The 25,782-nt window shown below is 56.8% G+C and overlaps 1 protein-coding gene across 2 annotated transcripts; it reads right to left on the bottom strand.

Moving 5' to 3' along the window:
• Positions 1-81: 81 nt before the first annotated feature.
• Positions 82-24,856, bottom strand: ASIC4 (acid sensing ion channel subunit family member 4). 2 transcript variants are annotated; one of them, XM_073020100.1, is made up of 11 exons: positions 24,705-24,856; positions 23,369-24,262; positions 7,055-7,199; positions 6,829-6,956; positions 6,480-6,642; positions 6,012-6,068; positions 3,617-3,770; positions 1,730-1,821; positions 1,569-1,648; positions 1,157-1,261; positions 82-923 (listed from the first exon to the last, which is right to left on the bottom strand). In XM_073020100.1, the coding sequence occupies exons 2-11, from the start codon at positions 23,948-23,950 to the stop codon at positions 810-812; spliced, it is 1,620 nt and encodes a 539-aa protein (XP_072876201.1). In that variant the 5' UTR covers positions 23,951-24,262; positions 24,705-24,856; the 3' UTR covers positions 82-809. The 2 variants fall into 2 exon arrangements, with proteins under 2 accessions (XP_072876201.1, XP_007964602.2); XM_007966411.3 differs by lacking the exons at positions 6,012-6,068; positions 24,705-24,856 and having other exon boundaries at positions 23,369-24,273.
• Between the last annotated feature and the right edge of the window lie 926 nt (positions 24,857-25,782).

Here is a 25,782-nt window from a genome sequence, read left to right as displayed (position 1 = left end):
CCTTTCACCCGGGACCAAGTCATGCATGTGCCCAGCCTCACCCCAGCCCCCAGTGCGTGCTTGGTCACACATACACACAGAGAATTCTTTATGCCTCTTTATTCCCAATCTCATCAGCACTTTACAAAATCAGACTGGAGGGAGAGAGGCCTGAGAAGGCTCCCTTCCCACCCTCCAAGCTCAGCAGAAGTCTGGAAGGTCTCCTGCCCCCTCCCTATAGGAGGGACTCTAGGGGTGGGGCTGGTGCAGGGGGAACTGGGAGCTGGGCCAGGCCTGCTGGGCCATCCTCTCCCCCTGCCAAGAGGGGAGCTGGGCCTGGAGAGGGGCAGGAAGCAGGACCAGCCCAGCACTCCTGAGTCCTGGGGCTCTCCCTTTCCTGCTGACATTAGGGCTGGGACCCTGGCTGTCCCTAAATCACCCACCCGTGTAGCCCCACCCACCTTCTACATCTGTATCCCCCCACCCGGCTTTCCCTAAATATATACAAATGTACAGAGGGCTCCCCCTCCCCGGCTGGGATGAGCTCTATCCTCCCCTCCCTCTCTCCTTCCTTCCCTTCCTCTCCATGAGGGCCCATGGCCTGGTTTCCAGCCCTCCCGGGGCACCAGCCTGGGGGTAAGGGGTGTGGACAAGAAGGACCTTTGTGCAAAGCAGCTGACATCAGGGCAAGGGAGGATAAGAGCAGGAACTGAGTCCTGGCCCTCCCAGTGAGCACCGCCCCCAGGCCTTTCCCAGGAGCAGGAGGAGAATGTGCTGGGGATCCCAGGAGGGGTCTCAGACTCCTGGATCCTTTCAGTCACAGCACCATCCTAGCAAGCAAAATCTTCAAAGAGACCTCCTGGGGGACCGTGGGGGTGGTGATGGTTGGGGAGCAGGCTGCTGGCACCCCCACCCTCGGCATGGCCCCGGCTCGGGCAGGGACTCTGCAGGAGAAAGAAAAGAGGGAGTGGGCTAGGGAGAACTCGTGGGGGCAGGGAATCTGCCGAGAAAGAGTGGGACAGAGAGAAGTCAAGTGCTGTCCCCAGGGCTCACACCGCCAGCCTTTCCTTGTCACCTTGGGCAGAGGCTCCAGGGCCCACTCCACAGGCTGGTTCAGAAACCATGGGGGTATCAGTCCTGGAGAGGTGGCTGCATGCTCTGTAGAGCTCATCCTCACCTGTTCCTTCAGCTCCTGAAGCCCCAAAGTGGAGATGCCCCCAGTGGAGGTCCGCAGGGGGGTCTTGGGACGCCTCCATACCCGCTTCAGTCGATCCCAGGACACCTTGGGGTTCAGGGTGGGGGACAGCAGTGGGCTCAGGAAATTGGTTGAGGAGAAACGTGAGCCTTACCATGCCCAGCTGCCCACAGGACTCACTGCCACAGCAAACTCCCAGTAGGACACCCTGTCCTCCTCACCTATCCCCTTCTCCTGACTCTGAGCCCTCAGGCCTGCCAGCCAGTCAGGGGACTCTGGCAGAGAACCCTGAACCTGACTTCCCAGCCAGGCCAGCTCCACCAGGCACCCCGCACTGCCCGCTTCTGCTTTGCCCATGGCCCCCACTCCCACCCTGCCTTCCCGGGGCCCTTGCCTCATAGATGTAGTCAAGGATCTCCAGCAACGTGAGGATGCTGGCCCCAATGAACAAGCCCATCTGTCCCCCGAGGTCTCCTGGGAAGCAGGAGAGCAGTGTCAGAGGGAGCGGCCGGGTCGATCCACCCACACACAAGCTGAGGGGGACACCAGTCTCACCCAGCAGGGCTGACAGGCCATAGGCTGCTCGCTGCTCTATGGCTTCAGAGGTCAGGGCCTCAAAGAAGACGTCTAGGACCAGGAAGTTCTCCCTGTGGAGACAGGAAGCAGGGTATCCGTGTGGGCCTCGCTTCCTGAGAAGGCTGGCAGGGGCATCCTGGATCCAGCAGATCTTGATCAGAGACCTCTGCATGGGGAAGTCAGTGACCACCCCCTGGACTCCCCAGGGCTGTGAGGGGAGGCAGTCCCGGATGTGTGTCAGCTTCATCTTTTGAGGGGTAGCAAAGGGCCTGGGAGAGCAAAACACAACTCCTGCACCTGAAGGAAACCCTGCTCCCTCCTCTAAAACACCCAGTGGTGTTGCCTTTGCCTCCTCCTTATGCCTCTGCGGGCCCTTCAGTGACCCCTGTTGCCTGTCAGTCCACTCCACAATGCCCCTTCTCAGTGTCCTGGGCAGCCGGTGGCCTGTCCCTGGCACCTTCTTCCGCAGCCGCTGTCTTTTCTCCTTCCTCCACACAGCTGCCTATGGCTCAGGCTCCACACCACACCACTGCCCCGTGCCACACCACCCCTCTGCCCAACGTCCTCTCACTGGACACCTCTCCATCGCCTCCTCTCACAGACCCAAACCCAGGGCCCTAAGAGGTGAGCTCACACCTCCCCGGCTTCCCTCCCTGACTGAGGCCTGAGAATCAGTCCTACGTTATCAAACGTGGGCTCATTGACAAATTGTGGCATGGATTTTGTGTCGTAATCATCTGTCCCCACAGAACTCAGCACTGGGCTTGGCACCCAGACCATGCTCCGAAACTGTAGACTGGCTGGAGGGGACCAGACCGAAGGCTCAGGGCAGTCCCTCCTGCCTCCCCTGCAGGGTACTGTGTTTCTCTCCGGTCTCATCCTGTCCCTCTCCCTTAGAGAAGGGGAGAAAGACGCATAAGCAAAGCACTCGGAAACGTGGCATATGTGTAATGACGGAGATCTGTACGGGTGCTGGGAGCTCAGATGAAAGGTGTTTGGACCTGGAGGTGGAAACACTGAACATGACTTGAGCAATGAGTGGGGCTACTTAGAAGAAAAGGGTTGTGGCCAGGCACGGTGGCTCACACCTATGATCTCAGCACTTTGGGAGGCCAAGGATGGTGGATCACTTGACGTCAGGAGTTCAAGACCAGCCTGGCCAACATGGTGAAACCTCATCTCTACTAAAAAGACAAAAAAAAAAGCTGTGTGTGGTAGTGGGTGCCTATAATCCAGGCTACTTGCGAGGCTGAGGGAGGAGAATCACTTGAACCTGGGAGGTGGAGGATGCAGTGAGCCAAGATTGTGCCACTGCACTCCAGCCTGGGTGACAGAATAAGACTCTGTCTCAAAAAAAAAAAAAAAAAAAAAAAAAAAAAAAAAGAAGAAAGAAGAAGAAGAAGAAGAAGTAGTAGTAGTAGTAGTAGTAGTAGTAGTAAAGGGCTATGAAAGGCATTCCTGGTAGAAGACTTATCATAGAGATGCGGCCCACTCCCCACCTCCACCATGCCCAGCACCTCTTGAGGGCAGCCTCCACCACACACACACACACACACACACACACACACACAGAGACACACATTCTCTCACACACATACCCATTCACAGATACACACAAAGTGTGCATGCACACACACATACCACACACTCACATACACATACACTCACATACACACCCACAGGAAACACACACATACACATGCCCCACACAGATACACACAAACATGCGTGCACACATACGTACACACCCACATACACCCCACACACATACACACCCACACCCACAGACACAAACATACACACATATGCTCACACACACGTACACACACACAGAGTCACACAGCCACACCCCACAGACACACATACCGTATGTAGGTCTCATTGCGGTTGTACTTCCTCGCCAGGTACCGGGCTGAGCCCCTGTTGGGGATCCTGACCATGGAGATCTCTTTCCCGTAGCGCGTCAGGTTGCAGGGTGTGGGGCAGAAGCAAGGGCCCTCGGGGCCCCCACCCAGGGAATCTGCAACACAGAGGCAGCAGCTACAATGGGAGTTGGAGAAGGGTGGTCCAGTGGCCCACCAGCTGCAAAGAGGAGGCCGGGGGGCTGTCCTGAAGCAGGCAAATCCACACCAAGGGCCTTTACTGGCCAGCCCTGGTGCTTCCTAGAGGGGACTGGCTGCAGGTCCCTGCCTGAACCAGCTTCAGACTGCTCCAGAGAGCAGGTGTACGCAGAACCCCCCAGCACCCTCCCAACCCCCGGGACTGGAGGGGTCCTCATGGCCCAGAGGGAGAACAGAGCCCATCCACCAAAGCTAATCAACTATGTGAGGCCTCAGACACACAAGGAGGTGTGGAGAGGATGCTGGGATGCATGGATGGGTGGACGGATGGATGGATGGATGGATGGATGGATGGATGGATGGATGGCAGATGGCCAGATCGATGGATGGGTGAACAGAAGAACAAATGGACCAACAAGCTTCCCAGGCTCAATGCGCTGGGCTTTCTCTGCCTGCCCCTTCAGTTCCACTCTCCACTCTTCCACCTTGCTCTGCACCCTACGAGGCTGATCTCTGCCAAATGGATCACCTCAACTCCCTTGTCCTCTGGCTTTGGGTTGAGTTTGGCCAACAGGAGGCCCTGGCAGAAACAGAAGGTGAGAGGGAAGAGATGCCAGGGTATTTCTCCCGCCTGGCTTCCTCACTGCCAGGCCGTAGGTGGCAGAGGCTGTGCTGCTCCTCCAGCCATGCTGCTGTGAGTCAGCCCTCTCAGACAGCCACAGGTCTCTCCTCCTGCAGGCCTGGTGGGGATGAAGGCTCCCCATGTTGCCAGCTCCGTGGTTTCCCGCTGTGCCTTGCAGGTTCTTTACTCCTGATCACACATCTGTTCCTTCACTAAACACCTCCAATCACCCCTGTGACAGATGCAGGTGGTGTGGGGGACAGAGAAGGGCTAGATGTGTGTCTGGCTGCCCAGTGTCTCAAACCCAGCCCCAAGGCCCCAGGTGTCTGGATTACTGCAGCCAGCTTGGCCAGTCCCTGACTTTGAGTCTCCTCCCCTCCTACCCATTGTCCACACCTCATTGGACTCACCTGGCATTCCTGCCTTGCCAGAGGCCTCTGTGGGCTTCCTAGAGCCTCCCTCCTCAATTTTTTTTTTTTTTTTTTTGAGACAGGGTAACTCCATAGCTCAGATTAGAGTGCAATGGTGTGATCCCAGCTCATTGCAGCCTGGACCTCCCAGGCTCGAGCCTATCCTCTTGCCTTAGCCTCCCAAATAGGTGGGACTATAGATGTGCACCACCACACCCAGTTCACTTTTTTATTTTTTGCAGAGACAGGGTCTCACCATGTTACCCAGGCTGGTCTTGAACTACTGGGCTCAAGTGATCCACACAGCCTGGCCTCCCAAAGTGCTGGGTCTACAGGTGTGAGCCACTGTGCCTGGCCTCCCTCCTCCACTCTTTCCACTCCCTCCCCTGTTCTCTGCCCTGCAGCCACACAGATCTTCCAGTGCCCTGGACACAGCATGCTCTTTCTGGCCACAGGTCTTTAGTGTATGTCCCCCTTTGCACCTGGCTCTTATACAGCCATCAAGCCTCAGCTAATGTGTCCCTTCCTCTAGGAATCCTCCCTACCTTCCCAGGCTAGGGCTGCACACCCCTCCTTGGGGCCTTGCCACACACCCGAGGCTCCCCTCTCCAGGAGTTAACGGGCTGTGTGGGAATGGCTGCCCACAGCCGTGCTGGGCTATAAGCTCTCCAAGGGAAGGGCTGTTGCCCCCACTCTCACCTCCAGTACCCAGCACAGGCTGTAAAGGTCTGGAAAATGCACGAATCGATGAATGGATGGATAGATGGATGAACTGCAGATCAGGCAAGATCTGTGGACAGATGGGGTTTGCCTTACCCACACCGATAACCAGCAATGCATTTTTCCTGAGACCAAGAGAGAAGTCATTTCACTTTCTCAAAGTGGGTGAGCTCATTGGTTGAACCAAGATGAGAAGCCCAGCCCTTCACTCCCAGTCCTGGCTTCTCTGCAACCCCCCCACCCTGCTGCCTCCACTTACCCAAGTGTCTGTACCTGCAGAGGTCTGCAGACCTCTCCCCGACCCCACTGAAGTATGGGCTAAGGCTCAACCCCCAGGAAGAAACCTCCAGGAAGAGATTGGGAGGGGAGGAGCCAAGACAGTGAGGAGAAGAGTGGACAGAGACATGAAGAGGCTGATGGAGAGGTAGGGAAGGGTAGGCAGCACGGACCCAGTGTGTGGTCGGCACACTCGATGTAGATATTTGGTGGGCAGATGGTCTCATTGCCTGAAAGGAGAGAAGATTATTCCTAGAATCTACGATCACTTCCCCTGTCCCCCACACGCCCAAATGTAAGCACATACATGCATGCACACACATATGCACACATTTGCATAAATGTGCTTGAACACCACACACACGACCCCCACAAATATGCAACCATGGATATAAATGAGCATACATGTACACAAATACATATCAACATGCACACAGGCATCTGCATGCCAGCATTCCCACAGGCATATGTGAAACCATGTTTAAAAGTCCCAAACACACACATGCACACTCACATGGCTACAGACACACACATATGTTGTATACATGCGCCTGCCTGTGAACATGAGCAGTGCCTTGCCCCAGGAGGCTCTGGAGCCCAGCAGAGTGGCATGGAGGGCTAGCTAGGGGTGGGGTGCCCACCTGGCATGTGCACCATCCGGCAGTGGCAGCGCTGAAGCACAGCCTCCTTTTCACAGCGCAGCCGGCAGGCAGACACACTGTAGGCCGAGTAGCCCTGAAGCTCAGGCTCCCTGAGCTCACTCTCCGCGCGGCAGTTGCCCCAGGGCTGGGGCAGGTAGGTCAGCTGCAGAGGTGGGTCATGATGAGGTCATGCTCAGGAATCCCACCCGGTCCTCCAGTGCCCACAGCCCCAGCAAAGTCAATACAGCTGGCAGGCTGTGAGCTTCTAAAGGGCAGGTTTGCTCTGCATCCCCTCTGAGCCCAAAGGTGAGCCCTGTGCCCAATCCAGGGCCTGGCAGGAGGTGCTCACCCGCTGTTCCTGGCAGGACACAAAGGTCTGGAAGCCTGGGGACACCCCGAACCCCAGCTGGTGGATGTAGGGCGGCTCCTCCTGGCTGTGGATCTGCACCCGAATACCTGCCTCAAACGACGTCTCATCTGCACAGCAGAGATGGGGACCTTTGGAAACCCATCCCAGGCAAAGGGCCCAGGCCCCAGTCCCCAAGATGGCCCTTGTCCCTTTCCGGCCTGCGTACTTGTCTCCCTCCAGATGGGTAGGTACTCCTCCTGCTGGATGTCCAGCATGATCTCCAGGCCACTGCCCATGCCCCCTGCCCGGCTGGGCAGCGAGCTCCGCGGGTCCGCGTTGAAGGTGTAACACTTCCCATAGCGAGTATAGACCTGGGAGGTGGGGTGAGAGAGCAGGAGGGGAGATGAAAGGAGTGGCCAAGGCAACTCCAAAGTTCCCTGCTCCCTGCCAAGGGCCACTAGATCTGCTTGGACACTCCAGTCCCATATCCTAGCAAGCAATGTACAGCCCAGTCTCTCCAATGAGCGCCAACTTTTCCACTGATGGCCTCCCTTAGATGATTAAAAGGCATCTCCAACTTAACATATCAGCACATCAACACCTTCCCAAACGCTGCCTGCCCCACACCATCCTCCTCCTCCCTAGTAAATCACCCCACTATATCCATCCAGTTTCTCAAGTCGGAATTTTTAAATCTCCCTTTTCCATCATCCCTGCTTCTTTTTCTTTCTTTCTTTTTCTTTTTTTTTTTTTTTTTAAGATATGGTCTTGCTCTGTTGCCCAGGCTGGTATGCAGTGGCACGATCTCAGCTCACAGCAGCCTCAACTTTCCAGGCTCAAGCCATCCTCCTGCTTCAGCCTGACAAGCAGCTGGGATTGCAAGCATATGCCACCAAGCCTAGCTAAGTTTTTTTTTTTTAATTTTATTTTTGTAGAGACAGGGTCTTGCCATGTTGCCCAGGCTGGTCTTGAACTCTTGGGCCCAAGCAATCCTTCTCCTTTTGGCTTCCCAAAGTGCTGGGATTACAAGCAGGAGCCACCGCATCCAGCCTCCAGGCCACTTCTGAAATGTATTTAGAATCCATCCACTTTCCTTCCTTCTCTAGCAACTCCCATTTTGCCATCTCCTTCTAACTGGTCTCCCACCTTGGTCCACCCTTGCCCCTCCCTACCGGAAGCTATGGTGCCCAGTCCACAGTGCTCAGATCCAATGAAACCACTCACTGACTTACCCAACAATAGCTTCCCATTTCCCACATAACAAAATCACGCTCCTTCCCTAACCCAAAAGTGCCCATGTGATGTGGCCCTTGCCTGCCTTTCCACCACCTCCCCCATATCTGACAAGTTCAGACACCCGGACTCCTTTCCTCCTCAGGCTTTTGTTGTTGTTGTCCCCTCTCCTGGAATGCCACTGCACACACACTCTTGGTATGGCTAGCTGCCCATCGCTGAAGCCTCAGCATGTCACACTCATACATCACACAGACACGTTCAGTGTCACCGTCCTTGCATCCACATGTCTGTTGGTTTGCCCAAAGTACTTATCAAGACCTGAGATGATCTTGTTCATCTACTTGTCTCCTGTCCATTGTCCATCTCCCTCAATGAGCGTGTATGCTGCACAGAAGCAGTGAGCCTGTCTGGTGTCCTCAGCCTCTGGCCCAGTGCGGGGCACAAGGGACACTTAATAAGCTGTCTCTGCAGCACAGAAGCCAGGCACCCTTTTCCTCTGCGGAGAGTTCTCCTGCATGGACAGCAGATGGCGCTGGCGCCCCGGAGATGGAGGCCCAGGCTCCTGCTGGGGATTTAGCGGCCGCCAGCAGCTGCGCAGCGGCTGGGGTGGAGAAGAGGCTGAGGGAGAGGCGGGTTCTAGTTCCCCGCTGCCAGGCTTCCCCAACAGAGCCGAGCCCCTGGGTCAAACCCATCACAGGCAGCACCTTCCCTGGGGGCAAGGGGTCGGAGCACTCAATCACTCTCTCCCGCTCCCCCTCCCCTCTCCTTGGGAACATTTTCCACTGGTAAAAGCTGGGAGAAATCGCAGGAAGCAGTGTGGAAGGAAAAAGAGATCCTGAATGCCTGGTTTCACAGGGGGAGTGCAGAAGGGAGAGGGGCCGGGTGGAGAGCAGCGAACCAACTGAGAGTCCTCCCGAGACCTCCTAGGGGTCCCCATCCCTGAGAACTAGACCACCCTGCTGCGGTGCTCTGGGAGCTGCAGCCCTGATCCTTCTCTCTCCCACAGTTCTTCTATCACTCAACCACCCTGCCTCCCGTTCCCGAAACAAAAACGTGTGCACCACAAACAAAGCACCCTGAGTTTACAGAACATGATGCCGTCTACCGCTGCCCACATCCCCTCAGTACCAGCTAGGTGTAGTTATCCGGACTACTGCAGATGAGGACATCACAGCTCAGAGAAGTGAAGTGACATTCAAAGTCACACAGCTGGGAAGAAGGAGAGGTGCACCTCGTCCAGGGGCCAGGGGCAAGGCTCCAGCTGCTCCTGCAAACCATTGCTTGTACCCCCACCCCAAGCCTACCCTACCTCAGGACCCAGCTCCTGCCCCAGCCCCATCCAGGTAGATGAAACAGGAATGGGCCCCAGGCCCGTCCCCTTCTCTTCTCCCATTCCCCTTCGGCTTCTGCACCGTTCCTCTTGACCTTCCTCACCCTTTCTTCTCCATATCGGCTTCCCTTCAATTCCTCACCTGTCCCCCGAGTCTTCTCCTTTCCTAACACCCCACACACACCTTTACCAGCTTCCAGGTTCAAGTTCTTGACCCCATTGGTATCACCCCTGCCCTCCTCCCTATTATGTGTCCATCTGTGGGGCAGGAGTGGGTGTCACGGACAGCTCAGGAGCGCTTAGTATGCCCCATGCACTGTGCTAAACGCTTCACATGGTCTATCTGGATGAATCCTCACAACTACCCTGTGAGGTGGGTATTATTATCTCCCCATTCTGCAGAGAAAGAAATGGAGGCTCAGAGAATTCAGCTGGTTTCCCAAGATGTTCAAGCTCAGGGCTTCTCAAACGCTATTATGCACATGAATCAGGGGGATCTTTTTAAAGTGCAGATTCTGATAGAACAGATGTGGGGAGGGGGTTGGACAAGGCTGAAAGTCCATGGACCACACTGTGAATAGAAAGGCACTAGATGAAGGGGGAGAACCCAGCAAGACAGCCCGACTCTAGACCTGTGCTCTTATCACAAATCACTGGAGGTGGAGGAACCCTGAAGTGGGCTGGGTGCAAGATTCCTCTGTCCCATCCAGGTGCAGTGACTCACACCTGTAATCCCAGCACTTTGGGAGGCTGAAGTGGGTGGATCACCTGAGGTCAGGAGTTCGAGACCAGCCTGACCAACATGGTGAAACCACATCTCTCCTAAAAACACAAAAATTAGCTGGGCATCGTGGTGGGCACCTGTAATCCCAGCTACTCGGGAGGCTGAGGTAGGAGAATTGCTTGAACCCAGGAGGCGGAGGTTGCAGTGAGCTGAGATCACACTGTACTCTAGCCTGGACAACAGAGCGAGACTCCATCTCAAAAAAAAAAAGTCTAGGCCCTGGGGCTCATGCCTGTAATCCCAACACTTCGGGAGGCTGAGGCGGGTGGATCACAAGGTCAGGAGTTTGAGACTAGCCTGGCCACATGGTGAAACTCCCATCTCTACTAAAAATACAAAAATCAGCCGGGTGTGGTGGCGGGCGCCTGTAGTCCCAGCTACTCAAGAGGCTGAGGTAGGAGAATCGCAAATGGCTGAGATTGCACCGCTGCACTCCAGCCTGGGTGACAAAGCGAGACTCTGTCTCAAAAAAAAAAAAAAAAAAAAGAAGAAGAAAAGAAAAACTTCCTGGTTCCTAGTGGTGTGGAAAAGGCAGATGGGAGGCATATATTAGTATTTGTAGAAATCTGAAAGTACTCAACCTCTTCCTAATTCAAACCAAGAAGATGCTGGAATCAGCTCTTGCTGACACAGCCAGTTTTGCGTATACGCTTCAGTTGAAAGGCTAAAGAAGGCATGGTAGACGTGGGGTACCCATATTATGAGCTCCTCACTCGTGTCGCTCAGCATTCAGCACCACCTTGGCGGAGCCCTGACTGTCAGGCACCATTATGGTCTCTCTGAAGCTCAGCCTCACCCATGGGACCATGAACTCCTTGTGACCAGGATTCCTGTTTCCCTCTTGGCATCCCCAGAGCCCAGCGAGATTTGCAGAAGGAGATTTGCAGCGAGATTTGAGATGGGAGGAAGGAAAGCAAACACTATCAAACATCCCCACTTTGTACCAAGTCCTGTGATAGGTGCTTTTGATCTATTTTCTCTTTTGAGTCTCCAAGAAACCCATATGAGCTAAGTGTTGTTGTCCCCATTTAATGATTAGGTACCGGAAGCTCAGAGAAGGAAAGTGACTTGGCTAAGGGCACACAACAAGTAAATGACAGCCAAGATTCATACAGAACTGAACCCTGTGTCAAAGCACAGTAGGTGCTTATAGAACACCTGGTGGGTGTTCAGTGAATGAATGACTCTTGGATGCTTCTGACTCTCGGAGGGGCTGGGGCAGCGTCCCTACCTGGTACCTACAACAGACACACACAGACATATGCTACATGGCACCGAGCCCACCCCACACAGGGCAGAATGAATACCCAGCTGGCGAGGGTGGTGGTTCCTTGGCACACAAACTCTCAAGGTGGCTGTGCAGAGTCAGGGTGACAAAGGGACATGGGTGGAAGTTGTCTGGGTCTCAGGGATACTCTGCAGGGAACAGACCGGCCAGACTGGCAGGAGGAGGACACTTGCACAGCCTGGGTCAGTCCTGACTGCTGGTCAGAGCGCAGTGTTGCCCAGGAGACAGTCCCTGGGCCAGGCAGACAGAGGCGGGTGGAGCCATCAGTTTCTAAGTGGCAGACCTCTGGTGGCAGCACAGCCCACAGCTTCTTCCATGGAGACGGCACGGCAGCTCTGCCACAAGGTCCCACAGGTTGTCCACTGCACTCCCTCCCCATGGACTGGCCCAGGAAGGGGGGGCACGGTATGCAAAGGAGTTGAGAGTCCAGGGTCCAGTCACAGAAAGGGGAAGGTTGTGGGCCAGGGAGTGTCCTGATGGCAGAGGGGCTGTCTCCAGATCACCAGCTCTCAGTCTCTGGGCGCTGTCCTCATCTCAGACCCCCACCTCCTCCTTTGGTCTGGCCCTCCTTGTCTCTCTGCCTTAGCTCCAGGCCCATGCTGCTAGCCCTAGCGGGTGCATGTGGCCTCCCACAGCCCCTCCCGGCCTTGGCTGACAGCTCCTAGACAGGACTACGTCTGTGCTGCACACAGACCCTTGGGTCCCCTCCCCCACCTTCCTTCTGGCCAGCCCCTGCCTGTCCTTCTCTGATCACCTCCCCTTTAGTGTTGGCCTGAACCCCGGCCCGGGTCTGTCTGCCTCGCTAGCCTCTGTTTCCTGATCTCAGTCTGTCTCTCAAGTCCTTCCCTATCCGCCTGGCCTGTCTGTCCCTGGCCCTGATTTGTTATCCACCCGGACTCTGTTTCTCTGCTCCTGCCCTCTGTTGACCTGTCCTCTCCCCTTGGCCTCTTTCTCTCCCATTGGCCTGGATGCCCCCTGGCCTTTTTGTCCCTTGCCCACTGCATTCTCTATCCTATTTGCTTCTTCTCTATCCATCCCTTAGTCTGGCTGTACAGTCTCAGCCTCTTGTCTTCCTACTAGACTTTTCCCTGGGCCTGAGGCTCCCTACCCTGACCCAACACATCAGGAACCCCTCTCCAGGTGCCCTCTGCCTCCTTCTCTCTGGCCCCTCTCTCTCAGGATCTGCCTGAGACAGTGATGAGGGGTTGGGAGAGAGCTGTCCAGAGCTTGCTCCTCCTGAGAGCGGTGGCTTCTCTCAGCCCTTAGAGCTCCATCCATTCACAGCTTCCATTTCTCCAGAAAACTCTCCCTGGCTGGCTTGCTCGCATCCTCCCTCCCTTGCAGAGCCCACAGGGTTAACCGGCAATTAGCGGGGCCAGGGCTCAGAGCTGTGGCGGGGAGAGGGCCCTGGGCCTCCAGGAGATAAGAAGCAGCCAGGAGCTGCCGAGGCCAGGCTAATCCCAGAGCTAATCTTCGGCCTGGGCTTTATCTCCACTGCCTTCTGGGCATCCTGCCTCTGGTCCCGGCACCTCCCCGCCCTGACATTCTTCCATGGTGTCCCTTCCCCCAAATTCTATCAGCTCTCCCCTTGATGGGGTCCACCTCATGCCTCTCACTTAGGCACTCCCAGAATGAACTCTTCTGCCCCTAGGTCCAGAGTGGGCTAGTGGAAGGGGGTGCATCTTCATCTGCTCTGGACTGTGACCAGCACCCTGGGGTGGAACAGCTCCCAGGGCCTGGCTTTATTCAGGGGTGGCACAGTATCCAGGTTCAAAGCCTCTTCCTTCCCTATCCTTTCCAGGGGCAGAGGAAGGAAGATGGCACCAACCAAAATGCCTAGGGTGTCTGCACTGCTCAGAACTTCGAGATCACTCAGTACTTCAAGGTCACTCAGTCCAATCACTCATTGTGCAAAGGCAGAAACAAGCCTAGAGATGGCAAGGTTCAGATCCAAGGGCATGCATGCAGAAAACAGGGGCAGATTCAGAAGTAGACCCCAGGTTCACAGGCCAACATCACCTCCCTGGGAGTCGGCAGGCCCTGGTTTCAGCCCCAGTTCCACCACTGACAGCCTGTGTGACTTAGGTTAGTAAAGTGATTTATGAACTTCTCTGGGCCTCAGTTTCTTCATGTGTCAAGCAGAGACAGAAATCCCTGCTTATTTCACAGATTAGTTGTATATCTCAAAAGAGTGGAAGTATGTGAAAGGCATTTGCAAAGTGCAGTCATATACATATACCAGTAATAAGGGTTTTGTAGAGACCAGCATGAACCAAGCTAGGGCAGAGACTGATCACTATGTGGTGCTGGAAATGGATACACAGAAGGCTCATAACATGGGGAAAGGGGCATATATTTTGTAGCCTGACAGAACAGGGTTCAAATCCAGCCTCTCCCACCAAATTTGGACAAACAACCTCGGATGTGTGATTGAACCTTGCTGAGCCTCGGTTTGCTCATCTGTAGAAGGGGAATGGTAATTTCTCCTCCTAAAGTTAGATGAGAGGATTAGAGATCAATTCAGCGATTCCTGGCAGATGCTCAAGGGAGGGGTGAGGCCCTTTGGGGAATGGAGCTTCCTGCCAGGATGGTGCAGTCATTTTCATCTTGGATCCCCACTGGGCGCATCCTCACAGGGCATCAAGCACCTTGCAGTCTCTCTCTGCAATTTGGGAGTGGCTTGGAGGATGGAGCTCTGTCACAGCGAAATCCCCAGGCTCTGAGATATGCCTCTCCTACCGGATGGAAAGCCCAACCTAGTTTACATCCAGGCCTTACCCTTAGTTAAGTCTGTGGGATTCAGATTCAGTCGATTAACCTCTCCGATCCTCCATTTTTCATCTGTAAAATGGGAATAACCACAGGCGCCCTTCAGAGGTGTTATGAGGAAAGACAGAATACACGTAAATCATAGCAACCACTAACATTTACTTAGTACTTACCTCTGTGCCAGGCACAGGTCTAAGTACTTTATATAGATTAACCCCTTAATCCTCACAAAACTCCTATACTGGCGGTAGTCCTATGGTTTTCATTTTACAGACAGGGTAACGGAGGTACAGACAGGATAAGGAAACTGACAGGGCAGGCAGTCTGGGCCTGGAGTCCACCCATAGCCGCCGTGTGACATACACCTGGCACACAGTACCTACAAATAGTAGGCACTCAAGAACTGGTGAGTGTTCAAACAACACTCATTGTCCAAACTTGTCCAACACTATTCATTGAGCCTGTGCTCAACAGTGTCAGGCACTGTGCTTTGCACTGGACATACAACAGAGAACAAAACAGACAGCCTCTGCCCTCAAGGAGTTTGCTGTCTGGCTACAGAGACATTCATTCATTCAGAGTACTTACGGGCCAGGCGCGGTGGCTCACACTTGTAATCCCGGCACTTTAGGAGGCCAAGGTGGGAGGATCGATTGAGCCCAAGAATTTGAGACCAACCTAGGCAGCATAGCAAGACCTCATCTCTACAAATAATAATAAATTAGCCAGGCATGGTGGCTCACACATGTAGTCCCAGCTACTCAGGAGGCTGAGGTGGGAGGATCTCTTGAGCCCAGGAGGTTGAGGCTGCAGGGAGCCCCCGTGATGGCACCACTGCACTCCAGCCTGGGCAACAGAGCGTGACCCTATCTCGAAAAGAAAAAACAACAACAACAACAACAACAAAACCAAAGTGCTTATGGGGTACTTACAACATGAACACCGTGAACTGCACCAGGCATGTTCACAAATCCACCAGTCACACAAATGGATAAATTATTACTAGTTGTGATCCTTGTTGTGATCCTTGTTGTGATGGGGTGACCTAGCCAAGGCCACCAAGGTGGAACAGGAGCTCAATTTGGCTGGCAGGGTCAGGAAAAAACTTCTCTAAACAAGCCACCTGGCTCACCCAGGAGGGGCATCAGACCAGGCCACACTCAAGAAAGAGGAATACACAGCCGCCCTCAGCAGGCCTGGTTCTACACGTGCATACAGGGGCCCCCCACCTCCCCGCCTCCACTCCACTGCCACCCATGAGCTTTTCAGGGCCGCTTCCTCCCTACGGTGGATCTAGGAGGCAATGGCCGCGGTGTTTGTTCAAATGTAAATGTGTGAGCTGTGGTGGAAGGGACAGGGGAGCCCTAGGAGCCAGGGAGGGCTGGGGCTGTGGAAGAAGGCTGTGGTCCCCGGCGGGCGCCGCGCTTCCACGGGAGAGAACGGGAGGATGAAGGCCTCCGGGACCCAGGTTAACAGTCAAAACCGTTCCCCGGGCAGCGACCGCTTAGGCCTTACCCTAGAAAGTCAATTTTTAATTGGTGAATTGGTAACTAAGTCCTTCCCTGACATTCCCGCCCCTCGATGCAAAGTTCCTCGTCGAGAGTTTTGCTTACACAGTGGAGCACACACCCACAACCAGGCGGGAGTTCAGGAGACAAGACAGAAGGAGGCGGCGGGGACGGTGGGTGGGTGGGTGTGCGCCCGCCAGGAGCCCTGGCCCCCCGCCCTCTCCCGCACACACAGTCTGGCCGCCCAGGCCTGGCCCACCCGCACCCAGAGGGCCGCACCCACCGGCTCGCGCGCCTCGCCGCCCCCCGCTCCCTCCCGCAGGGCAGGCATCCATCACGGCGCCCGAGCGCCCTCCCTCCCATCTCCTCTGGGCTCCTCCGCTCTCCTCCCTGGGTCTGCCTCATTTGCATTCCCCCGGCTCCCGGCTCCTCAGCAAAGTGACCTCCGCACACAGCAGCGCCAGAGGCTTCCACCGCGGAGGGAGACACCGCCGCCCGCCCCCGCCGCGGCCGGAGAGGGGGCGACAGGGGCCGGGGTCCCAAGGAGATGGATGCGGAGCCGGGCCTGGCTGGCTGGCCTGAAGCGGCTGAAAGGCCCGGGGCCGAGGGGCACTGAGGGACTCGGGTGCTCGGGTGGGATTTGAACCTGCGACCTCAGATCCCCAGCCAGGAGGGAGTGAGACATGGAGATCAGCACGAGGCCCGGGAGGCTGCGGCCAGAAACGGAACCCCTGCTGGGAACCCGGGGCTCCTCCACGTCCCGTTTCCTTCCCCCGTGAGCCCCCACTGGGGAGGGGCCGTCGCCCAGGGGTTCCCAGCTCTCCCGGGGGCCTGCCCAGCCCCCACCTCGCCCCCTGAGCCCGCCGAGCCGCCTCCCCTCCCCCCGTTTGGTATTTACACCTTCCACACATTTGTAAGCTATTATCCTGTCCACGCTTAGTCACCGCTGAGCCAAGCGCCACGGATTTAGCTCCTTTAATCTTTCCTCCTAAATCAATCCTCCATTTCCCCTTAATCATCCCGTGGCTCCTCTCTGAACTCTTGCTGCCGCCTCGGCTGCTGCAGCCCGTGCCTATCTCTCTGGAACTGCTCCCCCTCCAACCCAACACCCACGGGTGTCCCAAGGGCATGGTGAGCATCTGAGGGGTGGGTTGGATTTCCAGCGCTGCCAGCACCAGGCTAGGAGCCAGGGGAAGAAGTGCAGACCCCTGCCCATCTCTTCCTGGAAAACACACCACTGAACCTTCCCATCTCCACTCTCAGGGTCTCTGCCCCTCTGTCCTCCTCCTGCCTTCCCACCCTCACTCATCCTTCTGAAGACCCTAAGTCTCCACCATGATTTGCAAAAAATCAAAAAACAAACAAATGTGGCAGATCTTCTCTCCTTGGCCCTCCTGCCCCCAGTGCTGGCCGTTCCCACCTCCTCTTCCCAGGTGCTCAAAGGAGGTGGGCTGTAGGGCCAGCCTGGAAGGGCAGGGAACACTTATAACTCAGCAGTCTGAGGCCGACCTCTGTTCCCTCCTCCAGAGTGGCCGTCCATGTCTCCTGGACCACCTCAGGCTCCACCACCTTCACTTCCTCCCACCTCCCCATGGGACCCACTGACTCAGGGACTCAGTAGCTTGGGTCTTGACATTTCAGTGCTCCCTGTAGTGCTCCCTGGGTGCCCCTGCCTCTCCATTCCTGATCCTTCCTGCCCCGTTTGAACCTAGCAGAGGCAGCCCTGCCGCCAGCCACAAGAGGGAGCAGATTCCTCCCAAGAAGCAGAAGAGCAGGGGTGGGGGTCCAGGAAGGAGTGGGGCAGGGGAGACAGAGAGAGGATCAGAGGGGGACAGGACGTGGGGCCATTTCTTCAAACGCTAATCAGCATCTTCCGGCAGTGTCTGAGAAGCTGAGCTGATAATGAGCCCAGCTCGGGGCTGATTCCTGATTAATGAAGAGGCCACGGGGCTGCTGAGTGGGGCTGGGTGGGGCATGTCCCTCACGGTCCTCCCACTGCCCTTGAAGACCAGCCCTCTGAGACCGTAACAGTCCCTGCCCTTCCCTGCCGGGCCACAACACTTACATCCCTTCCAACCACTCCACTGCCCACACAGGCAGGCTGACCGCACCCCTCCAGGAGGGTCTGAGCCGCAGCTGGTGTGGGGTGGAAGGTGGGGAGGGTGGGTGCAATCTGAGGGGTTGGCAGCCCTCAGTATTTTTTAAATCAGTTACTGTTCTGTTAAAATAATCACGATTTGAAGCTGCTTTTGACACACTGGAAGACCCAGCCATCCTGCGCTCCTCACAGGGCAACAGTTAGCTGGAGCTGAGGAGCAGCTGCGTCCTTCAAGACTAAGTGGTCTTCAGTTCTCCTCAGACCCCACCCTTCCCTACTGTATCCCCCCACCCCAACCTGACCTGCCCGGCTCCTGAGGGCAGCATCCGCCCTGAACCAGATGTTGAACTAAATGTGCTTAAGGCTCATGCTTCAGGAGAAGCTGGGACCACGGGGAATAGAGGGCTGAACAGGCAGGGGGAGTCAGAGGGACGCCTGTGCAGCAGATTAGAGACTTGGACCCACCTCAGTGGACACCCCCTCCCTTCCACAGCCAACGGGGCAAGGGGCAGCCCTTGGAACCTCCAACCCAGTGGCAAAGGTGTGGAGTTGGGATGGAGTGTGGAGTAGCTCCTCCCAGGGCCAAGGGCAGGGGGGTGGAAGGCAGAGACTGTCAGTATTGGCCTGACCACACGCTGGGAGGAGAAGGGGCTAAGGAGGTCGCTGGGATAGAAGGAGTGGATGCTGAGCAGCCCGAAACTGGGTCCTGTGGCAGCCAGAGAGAGAGAGAGGGCTTTCATGCTGTTCTGTGCCTCAGAGCTGTCCTGGCTGGTGGTTGGGTGGGGCAGGGAGAAGAGAGGAGGGCAGGGAGGGGGACAGCCCAGCTGGAAGAGGCCTTGTCTAATTGTGCCTGATTAGTAGAGAGGAAGAGAACAGGGCGAGTGATTAATAGTCACGGCAGTCACCAGCGTGTGGGGAAGGAGGGTCGGGAGGGGGAGGGAGACCGGAGAGCCCAGAGGGGATGGAGATAGTGAGGCGCCCAGAGGGCCCCGGGCTCCTGGCCCTCCAGGGGCTGCCTGGACCCTTGAGGACCCTGAGGAGAGGGGCTGGCTCCTACCCATGCCTCCACAGGGCTTCTCCACCTCCCCCAGCCTCAAATTTCCAGACAGTAACATGGAAAAGACCAAGGTCATGTCCTGCACCTGAGAAGAAAGGCACCTTTGCTCACATGGTGTTTCCAGACACCCCACTGCCCCCAGCGCCCAGACACAGACCCTATCCTCCGCTCCATCTGAGATCGCAGCCCGCAGAGTAGACGGCATGACTTCCAATCACAGCCGGCAGCTACCCCCCTATATTCTGTGGTCCCAGTTGTAATCCCAGCCCTGCCCTACCCAGACAGTCTCATTCCTAGGGCCATTCAGAGCTGTGCTGTCCAGCGCGGCAGCCTATAGCCATGTGTGGCTCTTTGAATTAAAAATGCATTTTCTCTGTTGCACTAATCACATTTCAAGTGCTCAACGGCCACATGTGGCTAGTGACTACCATGTTGTACAAGCACAGGTGCACAGCGCGTCCATCACCACAGAATGTTCTATTGGCCAGCACTGATCTAGACAGTGTGTGCACATTTCTGCACCTATGCACACGTGCGTGCATATTTTGGAGGGCTGAATAGAATGGGAATGCTAGAACAGGGCAGAGGAGGGTGTGGGCCACAGGGTCAAAAGCTGGGGGATGCCTAGGTAATGGAGAGTAATGAAGATGCCAGTACATGGGTCGGAAACCAGTAGGTGGTGCTGAGAACAGTCAGGTTAAAGATAGCCAGGAGTTGGGGTGGCGGCATTTATAACAGCTGACGCTTACACAGTGTATACGATGTGTGTGCCAGGTAGTGTGCTAAGCTCTTTAGGAGCATCTCTTTAATCCTCACAGCAACCCCCAATTTTTAGGTTCTAATATCCTATTTAAAGAATACACAAACTGATGCTCACGAAGCTTTTTGGCTTCCCCACGGCCACACAGCTAAATGGGTAGAGCCGAGGTTCGAATCCTGGTGGTCCCCAGGTGAGAGGAGATGCGGAATTTTAGAGCCACCCTTGCATTTTACAGCTCAAGAAATGAAGCCTAGGGAGAAAGAGTGATTTCTGCCTTTTAGTAAGAGGGCAGGCTGAGAGCAGGCCGCAGTGGGGAAGGTAGAACTGGGGCTTGGAGGAAGGGGGTGTGGGTAGCAGATGGCGGCAGGAATCAGGGAGGAAGGGAGAGCTGTCTACAAGGCTAGGGGTGGGGGACATACAGGTGGTAGAATGGGTAGGAGTGAGATGGTATGAGACTGAGTGAGGAGGGGAGGGAGGAGAAGAAGAGAGGAGCAGAGGTAACTAGCTGGAGCTAGCCATGGTGCAGAGCACTGCCTCCCAGAGCCCTCTCCTCTCTCCCCTCTTCCCTCTTCTCCTCTCCAAACTGTGCCCAGTCTGCCTCATCCCCTAGGTCTTCCCAGCTCTCCTCCACCCAGAATGGCCTCTCCCTCTCTGAACTCAGCCTCTTACTACCTATGCACCTCGTCTGGCAATTGATCCTGGCACCTTATGACACCACTTGCATGGCTGATTAACTCTTGCATGGTTGCTTAAGCTTCTGAGTATCCCTGTCCCCACTCTACCATGAGACTATAGGCTGCTTGAGGACAGGGACTGGGGACAGGGCTTCCCATCTTTGCTGTCCTCCACAGCTCTGAGCAGGGAGTCCAACACATAGTAGGCACGCAGAACTCCATGTTGATTGACTGACTGATTGGGAATGCATCAAGGGATATTAGGGAGCGTGGGGGGAGAGCGATTGCAGTGGTAACAGAAGCAAGAGCAGCAGCAGAGGGGACTGGGGGAGGGCACATTACCCGGAGTAAAAATAGGCTGGAAAATGTGACATTTATTAACTTGGATTCCGGAGGAAAGGTCACAGCAGAGTGGGGAGTGGGAAGGAAGAAACAGGGAAAGCAACAGAAAACACATAACAGCCCCTTGGTGAAGCCTGTCCCTGTCTCTGACCATCTCACCACTCATACCCTGGCAGCTCCCCACCAACCAGCTCACATAGCCATCTCCCCACCATAGACCCCAAATCCCCATCATTGACTCCAGGTCCTCACCACAGAGCTGATTATGGACCTCATGTCCTTTTTGGAGACCCCGTATCTTCATCTCCTTCCCCCTTCTCCAACCTTTCCCCTGTAATACACCCTATCTTCCCCACTGCCATGGATCATGGGCCCCCAGCCCAACCTGTAATTCCAGACCCTGGTGAATCTGCAGCAGACTCAGCCCTTGAATGCCAGACCCAAGAGAGAGTTACGCTCAGTAGACAGGGGATGCAGTGTGTGCAGAAGGGTAGGAGGCTGGGCTGGAGACAGGGGAAATGGAAATCCCAAAGGGGAATTCCTGTCCCCCAGTGCTTGCTATGCCCTCTACCCCTCACTGTCCTGCACCAGGGCCAGAACCTCAGCCCACAGACTTCTACCATCCTCCTCTCTCTAGCCCCAGGGCACCAGAGGGCCTGTGGGAAATCCACCCACACTCCTCCGGGCCATCCCCAGGATTCCGGGGACTCACCAGCCTTGATCAGGGGATCCCTGTTCCTGTATCCTCCAGGCACCGCCTCCTAGCCTGGAGACCAAGCAGAACCCTCTGCCTTCCTCCCCTTACTTCCTCACCCCCTCCAGCTCTTCCTCTCCTTTCCTCCCCCTGAGGTCTCATCACCCTTCCCCTTTCCTGCCCACCCCCAGCTCCCGCTCAGGGACACAAAGACCCCATTGATTTCTGCCCCAACAGCACCTGCTGAGCCTGAGCTCTGCCCAGCCCCCAGTACGGAGTGGTGAGGATTGAGGACAGCAGAGTCCTGTGGATCCCAAAGGCCACACTCACCCTCCATACCCCATATCCTCCTCCTTGGGGACTCTACCAACCCTGGCTTTGGGGAGCAGTGATTTTCCCTAGGAGAGGGGGTGTACAGCTGGACAACAGGCCAATACCCCTGACTCTTCTCCCTGCACAATGCTCCCCCTCCTGTCCCTCGGTTTCTACCTAACTCCCCTGCCCAATGGCAGGAGGCCCCAGACACTGCAGACATGGTGGGGGCCAGGAACCTTGTGGCTGGAGCATGTTTCCTGGCGATCCTGAGGCAGCGGGTGAGTGAGAACCTGGTGGGGGTCCCTATCACTGGGGCTGGCTGCTGGAGGCTGGGCCGGAGCGGGCACCATGTTGACGCCAAACATTTGCATATGCACTGGGCAGTGGTAACAAGGATGAAACATACACGCGAACAGACACACAACGCTGGGAGCAAACTGTGGACTGGGGACAAGCATCTCGAGCACCATGAATACTAGATACCCTGTGACTATGGGTGAATGGAGCCCTGACAGACAGGCGGCGTACAAGACACGCCCACCCCCCTCACATACCTGACTGTGGGAGGCGTGCATGGGAGAGCAGCCCAAGCTCACACCCCTCTCCTGGAGAGGGTGCGTGTGTTTGTGCTCACACATAGGTGAGAGATTGAGAGATGGCGCCAGCAGTCTCCAAATGGGGAGCAGCAGTTGGGATAGATGGGGGGGGTGTCATGAGAAGGGATGGCATCCACAGTGGGACCCTGTGCTTGGCAGCTAAGCGAGAGCTGGGAGCTAGAAATGGAGATGAGTAGCTCTCTGGGTGTGGGTGTGCAGGTGTGCATGTGAGTGTAGTGACAGGGACAGTGAGTGTGTGTGAGCGAGGGAGTGTGCAGGAAACTGTGTCCCCCAGCAGTGTGTGTGTGTGTGCGCGTGCATGTGTGCATGCACCCATGCTGGGGCAGCAGTGAGGGTGAGTTATGCACATAAGAGTGAACCAGTGATTCCCAGTGTAAGAGCCAGATCTGGGCATGGGAGCCGCTATAACAGGAGACAGAGGGGGACTGGCCCTCGGGAGGGCTGGAGGGCAGAATGAAAGAGGGATGTGTGAGGGAGTCTGTGAGGCGGGCATGTGAGAGACACAGAGATCCAGAAGAGACACTGGCACCTAGTGTCCTGAAGACGGGCTCTCTGCAGCCTGCCCACCAGGCCAGCTCCCCAGGAGGCCGCCTGGGGTCCTTCCCTAGATGGAGCCCCCCGAACCTCCCCTCCCCATCTCCTTCGTTTGGTGGGAAGAATCCAGTAGCCTCGGAAGAAAAAGGGAGCAAGAGAAAAGTGGGAGTCAGTTGGTCTGGCCTTGGGATGGTATGTCCATTCCCTGCAAGCCAGCCAACTCCAGGGACACCTGGGCCCACCGCAGGAACCCCCACCCCAACTCCCAGACCTGGGCACTGCAGCAGCAGCAAGAAGAGTGCTACAAGAAGAGTAGCAGCAGGCGCCCCAGGGTAAGCCCGTATGAGCGGCCACTGCTCCATGGCTGGGAAACCAGAGGGAGATGCCAGGCTTGGAGAGACACGAGGCCAGCCTCTGGTGGCGGAAGGAAGGGAAGCCCTGTTGAGGATGCCCCTGCACACCACTGCCACCACTCCTTCCCGCTCCCCAGCCTCCAGCCACCCCAGGCCAGGCAGCCCAGCTGGCAGAACTCACCACAGAGAAGTTGCTGGCGGAGCAGTGATGCCCACTGAAGTTGCAGCTCTTGAGCATGTCGGCGAGCTGGTGGCCAGTGCGGTTGAGGATGTCTACCATGTCAGGCTCCGGGTAGCGCAGGCCAGCGGCACGGTGCCCATCCCGGTCTTTGGGGGGCAGCCCTGTCAGATTGGCCAGGTGGAAGATGTCGGCATCGCTGAGTGCCGAATGCCGGAAGCGGTTGATATTGCAGAGGGTGACAGCCGGGAAGCCTGCCACTGGGGCTGGGGCAGCGGGGTCCATTGCCACCAGGTGAGGCCGGGTCAGGTAGCCCCGGGCCAGGCCAGCCGCCTGGTACAGGAAGGCAGCCAGCGAGGTGAGTAGGGCCAGTGCCCACAGGGTTCTGCGTAGTCCGTGGGGGCCTGGACCACAGGCCCGGCCCAGTCCATGCAGGGTGCTGGTGCTGGCAAAGGTGGCCAGGTCCCGGGGGGCTGCTGCCCCCTGAGCAGCCCCGAGGAGGCTCTGCTCATCCCCTGCCTCCTTCTCCTTGGGTTTCGCATCCTCCTCAGCAAATTTGATTTTGCACACAATCTCGATCGGCATCTGTCCCCGGCTGCTGGGACTGGCCAGAGCCTCCCTGCCCTGTCCCTCCCTAGCCAGCAGCCCTGGTGCCCTCCCGAGTGGCGGTAGTGGCAGCGGCTGCTCTTCTAAACTCAGGGCAAGCGGGAGGAGGACAGGGACAGGGTGGGGGCCCGAGGTGGGGGAGTCACTCCCACTCCCAGCAGCTCCGCAGCCCTGGTGCTGCCTCTGCCGCTGCTGCCTCTGCTGCCGCTTGTCTCTCTCCTCGATCGTCTCCTTGTGGCTTCCCTTATCAGCACCAGCACAGCTGTCAGCCCCTGCGTGTGTCCCTGCGAGCTAGCGAGCGAGCGAGCGAGTGAGCGAGGGAGCGAGCGCTGCTCCGCCACGCCGCGCAGCCCCAGCCGCTCCACTCAGCATGTGCTCCGGAGCCCACCCCGTGCTTAATAATTCAGGACATGTCAACAGCGTTTCACCGGCAGCACGGGCATCAGGAGCCAGGCCACGGGAGGGGGCAGTCCCCAGCCCAGGACAGGGATCCCGAGACTGGGGCTATCCCCCAAACTCCTGCTGCACCCTAGCCGCTCACTGGGTCCCCAGATCTCCCCACTCCCTGGCCACCCAGGGAAGGGTGCCGTGCCCAGGGTCCTCAGCTCATTCTTTGCCACTTTCCTGGCCCACACCCCATGAAGGGTCAGCCAACTCTATCCCCCCACCTCGTGGCCTCTGAGACTCCTGACTCCAGCACCCAGTCACCACCTGATCCCACTACCCGACTCACAGCAGCTTCCAGAAACTCCTTGAGAGAGCCACTTGTTTGAATGAGGGAGGGGAGGGGGGCAGAGGAGGGCAGGCTAGACAGACCAGGGGACAACTGTGACTCCAAGATTCTCAGCTTCCCTGGAGCTTTGCTCCTGATTTCAACACCCACCAGCCCCTGCCCCCTCTGGGAGGCTGGCTGCCCTCACCCTCATTTTGTCCCCAACCCCAATCTCAGTCATTTATATGTCTGGGACAGAGAGAACGCTGGCCAGCTTGCATATCTGTGGCCACTTTGCTTCCCCAAATTTTCCCCAAATCGCTTGCCACAATCAGGCTTCAGGGGAGGGGTGTTGGGTAAGCAAGCCAGGGAGCAAAGGGGAGGTATGTTTCGGGGGTGCTCTATATGTAGGGGGACAGGGCATGCAATGAAGGGAGAGGAAGAGCCCCAGTGGGGGCATGGAAGAGAGCAGGAAGGTGTGCTGGGTGTCAATGGGAGCAAATGCTCTCCTAAGTAAATGGGTTTGAGGGGTGCCTGGCAGAGTGGGGCAGGAGAGCCCTAATGGGTCTGCTGTGTTCTTGTGGAGGGGAACAGCCATGTGGGCCATCATCATAGGCGGGGGTGGGAGCCTCAGTTGACTGGCCAGTAGGGGATGCATCCGTGCCCCCAGGGTGGGGGTGGCAAGAATCAGTGCTTGTGCTCTGGGACCCCATGTGAGAGCATGTGCCTTCACAGGGGAGGAAAGGGGGGCTGATTAATCCGGGCGCTAATGAGCAGCAGGGAGAGGAAGCATGGACGGGCGGGGGGAGGTGGCTCCATCGATCCAAGCCGCGGAACCAGCAGCTGAAAAAAAAGTGAGAAGGGAATCGATCTGAGGGAAACGGCAGCTGCTGGGGATTAGAGCCCGAGGTCCACCCTCGGCCCAACGGCCACCCCGCCCCCTGCGTCAGGCCTGGCCCTGCAGCCTCTGCCTGGCCCCAGGGGAGGGGTCCAGGGATGGCTCCCTTGGCGGCCAGGAGCCACTTTGCCCACCCTGGCTGCAAGGCCAGGTCAGGCCCCATCAGGGTCACCCTAGCATGGAGTCTGCCCACACACCCAG

Source organism: Chlorocebus sabaeus, chromosome 10 (genome assembly GCF_047675955.1).
Source record: "Chlorocebus sabaeus isolate Y175 chromosome 10, mChlSab1.0.hap1, whole genome shotgun sequence".
In the NCBI taxonomy this organism is placed as follows: Eukaryota; Metazoa; Chordata; class Mammalia; order Primates; family Cercopithecidae; genus Chlorocebus; species Chlorocebus sabaeus.
This window is presented reverse-complemented; position numbering and strand designations above follow the sequence as displayed.